This window comes from Solanum tuberosum, unplaced genomic scaffold (assembly GCF_000226075.1).
Source record: "Solanum tuberosum cultivar DM 1-3 516 R44 unplaced genomic scaffold, SolTub_3.0 scf00158, whole genome shotgun sequence".
Classification (NCBI taxonomy): domain Eukaryota; kingdom Viridiplantae; phylum Streptophyta; class Magnoliopsida; order Solanales; family Solanaceae; genus Solanum; species Solanum tuberosum.
Window position 1 is genome coordinate 131,519 of NW_006239083.1, and position 10,559 is coordinate 142,077.

The 10,559-nt window shown below is 31.6% G+C and overlaps 1 protein-coding gene across 1 annotated transcript; it reads right to left on the reverse strand.

Annotated features, from left to right (window-relative positions):
* Positions 1–4,458: 4,458 nt before the first annotated feature.
* On the reverse strand, positions 4,459–9,954 carry LOC102589904 (probable alkaline/neutral invertase D). The gene is made up of 5 exons (XM_006353548.2): positions 9,839–9,954; positions 7,703–8,104; positions 6,985–7,416; positions 5,242–5,800; positions 4,459–5,020 (listed from the first exon to the last, which is right to left on the reverse strand). The coding sequence occupies exons 2-5, from the start codon at positions 8,069–8,071 to the stop codon at positions 4,725–4,727; spliced, it is 1,656 nt and encodes a 551-aa protein (XP_006353610.1). The 5' UTR covers positions 8,072–8,104; positions 9,839–9,954; the 3' UTR covers positions 4,459–4,724.
* Positions 9,955–10,559: the final 605 nt, after the last annotated feature.

The following is a 10,559-nucleotide window of genomic DNA, read 5'->3' on the forward strand; positions in this document are numbered from 1 at the left end:
TATGAATATGAAAGGTTAGGAGTTCTCCATATTATTAAATAAATTAAGATTTAAATGTAAAATTTGTATATTAAATAATTTGAAGGCTATGAATATGAAAGGTTAGGAGTTATATATATTATTAAATAAATTAAGATTTAAATGTAAAATTTGTATATTAAATAATTTGAAGGCTATGAATATGAAAGGTTAGGAGTTATATATATTATTAAATAAATTAAGATTTAAATGTAAAATTTGTATATTAAATAATTTGAAGGCTATGAATATGAAAGGTTAGGAGTTATATATATTATTAAATAAATTAAGATTTAAATGTAAAATTTGTATATTAAATAATTTGAAGGCTATGAATATGAAAGGTTAGGAGTTATATATATTATTAAATAAATTAAGATTTAAATGTAAAATTTGTATATTAAATAATTTGAAGGCTATGAATATGAAAGGTTAGGAGTTATATATATTATTAAATAAATTAAGATTTAAATGTAAAATTTGTATATTAAATAATTTGAAGGTTATGAATATGAAAGGTTAGGAGTTATATATTATTAAAAGGTTAGGAGTTATATATATGATTAAATTAATTAAGATTTAAATGTATATAATTGAAGAGGTATGAATTAAGGAGATGATTTTATAAAATAAAATAATTAAAGAAAATTAGAGAAATATAAAAAATCACAAAAAAGATAAATAGGATCCTTGTCCATTGAGAGGTGCCACATCACTACTTTTTTATCTAGCTTTATATATATATGATTAGAAATATAAGAAAGAGGAGATGCCACTCCCAGATTATTGTGGAAAATGAATAACAGCAAAGATCAACTGCCATCAAGCTTTGAGGTATGTTTTCTGACTAGCAAATCTATCTCTTCTTTTTTTTCCTTTTAAACTTATTTTTGTTATAAATCTTAAATTTTATGTAGAAGCAAATAATATTTCTATGATATATATTTAGATTGCTTTGAACGACAGTATGATTTAGACGATTTTCTTACATCTCACCTTTATAGAATATCAAATTTGATTATATGAGATTTTTGTTGCAATCATAAATGGATAGCTAATTGACACATGTAAGCGGACACCTTATAGTTGATCTGTCATAATTAAGAAGGTATGATATTTCATGGTAACTTTTTATACTTGTAAAAGTTTTCTAAATTGTTTAAAATATTTCTATTGACTAGCTCAAGACGTCGATGCGCTACCAGATTGACCATTTTTTTATCAGCATGGGAGTTGTCTTTCTATTATTCTTGTCAAATACACATTGAGGTTTATTTAAAAATATAGAAATAATGATACGTTTTGTTTCATTGTGATGTTGTTTATTATCTTAAGATAGTGTACGATATGCATACTTTATGCACATTGAAAATTATTTATTTTTCTTTTGAAGTTACTAATCTTAATATTGTCATTCACACAGAGTTGATGGCCACGAGAATTTTGCAAAAAAAGTGTTGTACTCAACACTTTTTTATTATAGTGATTCAAGATTTCATGACAATATAATATTATTGTATACTTTCCAAAGTTCTTCTAAAACAAATTAATTTGATTGCACATAATTTTCACTTTCTTATTATAGTGATTCAAGATTTCATGACAATATAATATTATTGTATACTTTCCAAAGTTCTTCTAAAACAAATTAATTTGATTGCACATATGATAATAAATTTGTTTGTGTTTTTTGCTATGTGTTGCATGAAGTTAAAATGCAAGTCATTTATTTAACATTTCGGAGAAATATCAAGATTGTTTAAATGTAAAAAAAGGTGAGTTTTTAGTTTTTGAATTCTACTTTTCAAAAGTTTTGATTTTATTTTAGGGTAAAAAAAGAAATGTATGTGAAGAATATCATTTTTTTTTAAACGAAGGCACTATCCACTGATATTTTCCTTTTAACCCATTATTGTGCTATATTTTAATTAATTTCAATTAATTATATATGGAAAAAAAATGACACCTGGATTTATTAAAGAGATCAACCAATTAACTAATGAAAATTCAATAAAAATATTCATATTTGTAAATGTAATCTAAAATAATAAAATATATATAGATAATTTTATTTTTTATAAAGACTAAATTTATGAAAATATATATATCTACTCACTAATATTTTGATGATCGCGTGAAGCGCGACTATGTTCACTAGTTAGATATAATAATAACAATAGACAACAAAATTAGCAGAAAAGTATCATGTCAAAGTAAATTTAAGAACTTACCAAATTTAAGTTCTGGAAAGTGGGGAAAAAAATAGATGAAACTTAAAAGATGTTAAATATGTTAGTTAACAAATCATTATAAGTTATAACCCTATTACGTCATTTAATTATGATAAATTGATATGGCATAATGTAAATATCGAATATGAATAAATATTTACGAAGATAAACCATTATAGTCAAAGAAGGCGTTAGATAAACTAAATAATAGCATCTGTATTTATAGCTGATCCTTCTCCATATGTTATGAGGCAAATGTTCCATTTTTATTTTATTTTTGGGAGGTTGCAGTTTTCTAATTTATTGAAAAAAATAAAGTGTTTTTCTTAATTTTTCAGAGAAATATTCTCTTGGATGGTATTTGAGGTCGTTTAGGCAACTTTAATTTATTGTATAGCGACATACTAAAATTATGTGGGATCCAATTTAATAATGATCGCAAAATATGTCACTCTATTATATTGAATTTTGGGCTCATTATCTTAGAGCTCTTATTCTTAGAACTTTTATTTTATTGTATAGCGATATACTAAGATTATGTGGGATCCAAATTAACAATGGTCGCAAGATATTCACTCTATTATATTGAATTTTGGGCTCATTATCTTAGAGCTCTTATTCTTGGACCCATATGTCTCAACCATATTACCATGGGGCAGATTCACGTGAAATTCAGAGGTTCACTCGAACACCCTCGATAAAAAATTATATTGTATGTATAAGGTAATTTTTTTATATTTATGTAAATATATTAATTTTGAACTCCCTCATAACAAGAAGCAATTTGTAGTGTAGTGGCAGATCTCCATTTAAATGGACCCTCATGTCCAGGGTTCAAACAAATCCTATTGTGAACATTATTTTTTTTTAGTTTCTCTTCATTTAGTTTCAGGCCAATTTTTCATGTCTTTTTTTTAGATTTAAACCCAAAAAAATCCATTGTGAACATTTTATATTTTTAGCTTCTCTTCATTTAGATTCATGACCAATCTTTCACCTTTTAAAAAAAAAAAGCTAAAAAAGTAGATTTAAATCCAAAAAAATCCAAACGTGCTAAAAGGTCTCTTGTAACGGAACTAACTTTTTGTACATATAAACTATATACTACTACTTCTTGTTTTGTTGGCTTATTCACACACTTTTATTTTTCGAACTCCCTGAATAAAAATTCTGGATTCGCCAATGCATGTTACATTTTGAAATCTGGGGTGAGGTGTTAAATGAGCGGGTTTGAGACTTGGGATAAGATATTAAATAGACTGATTGAATCAAATATAAATTGAAAGAATTAAACGGATTATAACTCTTCTAAAGCTGAAATGTGTTAGGATTATAATAGGTCAAACAATGGATCATAGCCTAAGCCCCTAAGCCACCCAACTCTTATCAAAATTTCAATTTCTGTGCTTCATTTCTTATGGAGTGATTATTTAATTACCTAATAATATTTGTTTTTCTTTTTATGACTTTTGTATAACATATATCAAACAAAAATCAAGTATTTTCAAAGAATATTTTGACAAGGTTCCTCTACTTCCACGAGGTAGGGGTAAGGCATACGTACAATTTATCTATCATACTTATGAAATTTCACTAATATGTTGTTATATTTTGACAAAATTTCTTATGGATCAATTTACCTATCAACTCAACTTTTAAAATGGATCAAAATGGACGAGCCAAAATGAATGGATCAAAATGGACGAGACAAAATGAACGGATCAAAATGGATGAGTTAAAATGAACGGATCAAAATGGACAAGCCAAAATGAATGGATCAAAATAGACGAGCCAAAATGAACGGATCAAAATGGACTACATTAATAAATAAGTGAGTTAGGTACATCACGAGTCAAAATGAATAGATGAGAATCAAAATGAACGGATCAAAATGGACTAGTTAATAAATAGGTGAGTTGGATAAATCATTTTTTCCTAGGCTAATTTTGTCACCCTTTTCTGCATTATCCTCTATTCATTCATTGTTTCCTTTAATAATTGGTGCTTAGTTTAAACCCCTTTTTTGTCGAAAAAATTAGTTGTTTTTTTTATTGTTTTATCAACAGGGCAGCAAACTGAGGAACTCTTTTTTCTTTTCTTTTTTTACGTTTGTTAAGTTACAACAAGGGATAAAATTGTATCAATAAGTTTGGTTCAATTTAGGCAACAATCAATATATATATAGTTAGGAAACATCATATTCACTGTCTTTGTCAAAACAATTAGATGATCATAATCTAAAATTGGTCCAACACAGTGGAAACTATCAAAACAAAAGTCTCTTATTTTAAGAAAAACAAGACATTGATCTGGCTGGATGAATGCTAATTTACACAAAGGGAACTTTTGAGCAAACCTACAAGGACAGAAATAGCCAAAGAATTGTGTTTCTTGTAATGTTAACAAAAAACATGTCTCACCTTCTGTGTTTCACTATCCGTTTCTACTGTTTGTCTCTTGCTTCAACTCAACACCTCAGAACGTCCATGAAGATGATCGCTTGATTACATGCTTCATTTGTTTGTCCTCTTCCAAAGAGATCATTCCCAAGTGTGAAGGATCCTCCAGCAACATTTTTGCTACAAGATATCCAGCAATTGACCACGTCTGGTGCTTCCTTGCTTGTTTACCAATGTATCTTCCGAGCTTTCCATCATAATATTCAGGCCAGCTGTCCTTGAGTAAGCGGCTCTCAGCAAGATCAATTGCCCGTCTTGCAATTTGTGGCCGTCCAGTCTTAATGCAGGCAGCCGTTAGCAACCACAAAAGCACTGCATTTAAGAGGTGAATCATGTGTGTAGCATTAGCTAGTGTAAGATCAATTGACTTCAAGAATTAGACTATGCATTTCATTTCTTTCTCTAATAGAACTAAAACTAACAAAAAATTTCCAAAGCAAAGAATCCTTATAACATAGTATGGAGTTGAATAAATAACTTCCAACAATGATTAAAGTCAAATAAAATGCAGTGCAGAAGGATGATGGTCGAACCTGGCCAAGATCCTCCGTTATGGTAACTCCATCTAATATTCTTGGGATCACAACCAGTTACTATCCGCCATTCGTGATTTTCAATTGCTGGATAGCATATCTTCAAAGGCATATCTGCTACTAGCTCCTCCCAGCGGGCTTCTATGAGATCCATAATAGCAGAAGCTTGTTCTGGAGTGGCAAGGGAAGACAAGATGGCAATACAGTTACCCAAAGCAAACCACCTGAAGTCCATCCTCGCAGGACTAACGTTTCCAATAAAGTAACCTCCACGTGTAGGCACAAAATCAAATACCCACTCTGGGATTGAATCAGGAATAACATTAAACTTATTTACTGCAGTGTGAGAATACTCTTCAGTTTTATAGCGATATATGTCATTTAACTGTTGAAAGTCGAGCCAAAAATAACTTCGCATATGATAACTCAAGGCATGCAGGCGCTTCACTATTCTCTCAATGAATTCTTTCCCTTCTGTATCGTGCTTCAACATGGCCAATGCGGATCTCAGTGCCATGAAGAAGAGTGCTTGGATCTCAATAGGATATCCATAAACACCCTGAAAATCAACCACAATAAATAAAGTATCCAATTAATGTCTCTTCGAAGGCAAAACACCAATCATGGGACCTAATTTTCAAGTAACTACCAGGTAATGACATTCTAGTATTTAACACTACAAAACAAAATTTTGGAGGCAAGAAATAGTTGTGTTACTGTTCTTTTAAGCATAAAAGTCTAGTCCTCCAAGAATGGATAAGGAAACTCACAAGGCCAAGAATTTCAGTCTCTTAGTTTAGATCCATTTACTATTAGAGTTTTCCAATCATTGCCAGATATGCAGACAAAACAATAGAGTAACGTAAATAAAAGGTTCACCTCTAGAAATTCATTGACTTGAAAACATTAATTTTTTAAAGAAATTTGTATCTCACGGATAACTAAGCTGGAAGAGAAGCTTCAGAAATGATGAAAGATAGCAATTCAACGCATGAAACGATTCAGTTAGGCCATGTTATGGTTTCTCTCTTTCTTAAAAAAACAGAAACTAAAATTTCACTAGATAAGCCATGTTATGTTTATTTTTCTGATAAGGTAAAAGTTTTATTAATAGGGTTCCAACAAGGTACTAAAAGGTTACAAAAGCAACATAAAGCTTCAGAAAGAAAAACTACTAGAACATCATTTGAAGAGGCTAATGATGCAAACAAACTTTTAGGGGGCTACGGATACAAAATTTTACAGTGTTATATGTTTTGTTGACAAATCTCCCACGAAATTTAGCTTAGGATGCATTTTGATGATCTGAGGGACGTACAAAGTGCTAGTTTGCTTTCAACTTAGAACAGAGATCTACGCTAAGAACATTCACTGAATTCTACTAGAGTCTAAAATCCATTTCCTATGCATTAGATGTCACATTGTTGCAGGAACAAAGAAAACAAAGCTAAAGGTCACTGGTAGACAATCCATTGCACAAGTTCATTTTCCGACTGAAAGTTTTGTGAATCTTAGAGCAATAACCACGAAACATAGGATGAGAATGCATAGAAGAACATAAGGGTACACATTTAAATGAATCCCGATCACAAAAATTGTAAGCAACTAACTCCTTATTTATAAAACCAGCTTCAGCTCTTGTTGCTTATCAACTGCTCCAATCATCTAAGCAAAACATGCTTTATATCATAATGATAAGAAGTTCCAAATAAATTGAGAAGGTAAGATGACAAAATATATTACCATCCTCCGATCAATCATTGAGCATCCATCAGCACATAGCAGAGTTGGAAATGTGTCAAATCCTTCAGACAAACACAAGCTCAATATAAGTCTCATCCCCTTTTGGCACTCTGTTGTTTCAGAGAGACTCAGGTCTCCAGTAGATTTTGTGTAAGCACGGAGAAGAATTATCCACCAAAACCCAGAATCAACTGGAGCAACTCTTCCAATTGCACTTTCACCAAAATCTGCTACTATGGTATCTGTCTTACGAACAGGATCATGAAGAACCTTGAAACTAGCAGGCATAACCCCTTCTCCCAGCTTGAATCTATCTACTCTTTTTTCCCATCCCTGAAGCTGAAGTGTCTTCAACAAGAAGTTCTTGACTATATCTGGCTCTCCATTCATCAGGAAGGCCAAAGCACTAGGCACAAAATCTCGAACAAAAACCTACACATCAAACGAAATCTTCACTGGATAAGTACTCAGATAAAACAGATAATATTATACTCCTTATCACATCACTGTACCTCACTCCATATTAAACCCAGTTTCGGCATCAATATGACAATATCCCAACATTTTTATGTATGGCATCAATAACCAATGCACATTTTTGTTCAAAAAAGTCATACCTGATCATAGTATATGATACCAATATTATGCAAATTACTAAATCAATATCACATAAGAGCACCAAGATTCTGTAATACTTGGATTTCATATAAATACTGACCTGATCATAGTTGAGGACTTCTTCAGAGGCATGGTCAATTGCAGCTATTGTGCCAACTGGTTGACCGCGAAAATGAACCATAGTGCGGCGTAGAGCGTCCCATGCTTCAGCAACCATTGGATGGGGCTCAAAAGAGTTCCGGGCTGATGAAACTGGGGTGTCCAAGACTGACCGGCCTGGTGAGGCACTTTCATAATGATCTAAACCTCTAGATAGGCCAATGGATAACTCACTGAGTGACCTCTCATCAAAAGATCTCTTCCTCTCTATGTTTAGCCTTGGCTTGTTTAGAAGCTTCGAGAGATCATAATCATCTATTTCAGAAATGGAGCAGTTCGAGCCCACATTTCTCAGTCCAGTTTCTTCCATGGTCACCTTAAACCTTCAATCGTTGGAAGCACTCTGCATCATTAACAATAACACCTTTAAGAACAAAATACAGGTTGCAGCTCCAAGTAGAAACACAAAATTGTTATTTCTTCTTAGGAAAATAGTACTCCCTTTGATTCAATTTGTTTATCTAGTATTGACTCGGCCCGGAGTTTTAGAAAGTAAAGAAGACTTTCGAATCTTGTAATCTTAAATTAAAGATATATAGATTGGACCAAAATGTCTTTTAATCTTGTGGTCTTAAACATGTTGCGTGGAAAGTTAGAACTAAGGAGTCGCGGAAAAAGGAAAGAGGGATTTTTCTTTAAAACTGACTAAAAAGGAAAGTAAGACAAACAAATTGAAAGGGATGGATTAGCTACATGTCAACCCACTAGCACTCTGTGTCGCACAAAAAGAAGGAACTTTACGCACACAAATACTGGTGTTTGTGAGCATGCATTTGTATTAATCAATCAACTATGCCATATCAAATTAGTTAGATCGGCTATATGAATCCATTCCACTTCATCCGGACCCATTTTATTTCAATCAGTGGCGAATCCAGGATTTAGAGTTCGTGGGTGCCAAATGGGATTCGAACCCGTAACCTCAACCTTCTAAAGCTGCCCTCCTACCGTGGCACCACAAGCCAATTTTGTTCTGTGGGTGGCACGCCTTATATTTATATAAATATTATATATATATAGCTATGTATATATAGAGTTTCCGTCGAAGTTCGGGGGTGGTGTGGCACCCCCAATGCCCTTCATAGATCCGCCACTGATTTCAATACTCATAAGTAATTTAAGGGCACACAAATAGATACATAGACACAGACATACAAACATGTGTGTGCACATTCGCTCAAGTATGTCAAAAGACATACAGAACTTCAGAAAATCACATATAACTAGAAATGATAAGCATTAGCCCCTTTAGACTACAATACAAGTTGCACACCAATATAAAAACACAAACTTGTTATCTATCTGTATAACTTGGTAATTCTCAACCAACAAACATTATCTTGCAGAAAAAGGTAAAGGCGCTTTTCATTACATAAAGTTGGAATATTTAGGTGCATATATGTACAAACACATAAATAGATGGTCAGGAAGTCCAGAAAATCACATAGTATCAAAATCCGGGACGAAAATTGTACAGAACATGAATCTATGTAACATTATGGCTCAACTGAAAGCAAAAAGTGAGTCAATGAACAATAGCCATCATCCCAAGTTCCCAACCATTATACAAAGGGAGAAACAAAGTAAGAACAATAAGGATTTCACTTTTCAATCTTATCCAAAATGACTACAGTATCCAATAAGTAATAATGCTGGTCTTTAGTAATTACATTACCATAATCAAAATAACCTTATCCAGAAAGAAAAAAAGTACACATATTTAACTGCTACTAATTACCATAATCAAGCTGTTCAGATTTTTTCCTATAGAATGATGTTAATTTTAGAAAGAACAAAAACATTGGATTCTATAAAGGAAGCTCATACAAAAGATCAAATCTCCATATCCCAATTCAGAGAATAAGCTGCGTATTACAAACTTAAGATTCAAATACAATGAAAATGAGAACATAATGTAAATAAGAAGAACACAAAGTAAAAGAGCTTTCTGAGAAGCAAAATAGATCCAGAGCTGATTTTGCATAAAATCAACAAAACACACACAGAAAATACAAGCTTTTACAGAAAGAAGATAAATATGCAGAGAAATATATATAAGAGAGAGAAAGAGAGCGACCTTAGCTAGAGAGAGAAATGAGAAGAAGGGAGATTTTTCCGACGATGATGATGGCCGGAGCGCCGGCGAGATCGCCAGATAAAGAGAGAGAAAGAGTGTGAAGAAATGGAGAAGAGAAAAAAGGAAACAATTGTTAAGAGCTGTTATTTATAGACTGGTAGAATTAAAAAGTTTTGGCTAAAGTGGGTCCCACCTACAGCTGGAATATATTTGTTTAGGATAAATTGGTAATTGATAAGTAAAAAAAGGAAATAAAAAATAATGATTTATCACCCTTTTGGCCTTTCAAGAAGTGTATAAAAAAATATGGAATATTAAAAAGTAAATGGAGAATTGGAAGGTTGGTAAAGGAAATTTGGTGACACCAACCATGAAAATTAATTTGAATAATAACAACATATTCAGTGCAATTTCACAAATAAAATTTGAAAAAATGATATATACATAGTATTACTCTTAAAACAGAAAGTTTTTTTTTTTACAGATCTTCGACTCAAGTAACACATGCAATACAATAGTGAAATCATCTAAGAAAATCAATTACTTTTTTTTCTTTGTTTAATGAAATTTGAATATGGAAGTTATGAGTAAACACGATGATTATTATTCTCATCATGATTAATTTTTTGTTTTAATTAATGTGAAGATAGAATATATGAATGTATTTTGACTCGTTAGATTTTAAGAATATAGTTGGAACTTTAAAAAATAAAAAAAAATT

Coding starts and splice junctions, on each gene's coding strand:
- LOC102589904 (XM_006353548.2), bottom strand. CDS start 8,071: ATGGAAGAAACTGGACTGAGAAATGTGGGCTCGAACTGCTCCATTTCT. Junction 7,417..7,702: donor AAGTCCTCAACTATGATCAG/GTCAGTATTTAT, acceptor TTTGATGTGTAG/GTTTTTGTTCGAGATTTTGT. Junction 5,801..6,984: donor CAATGATTGATCGGAGGATG/GTAATATATTTT, acceptor GTTGATTTTCAG/GGTGTTTATGGATATCCTAT.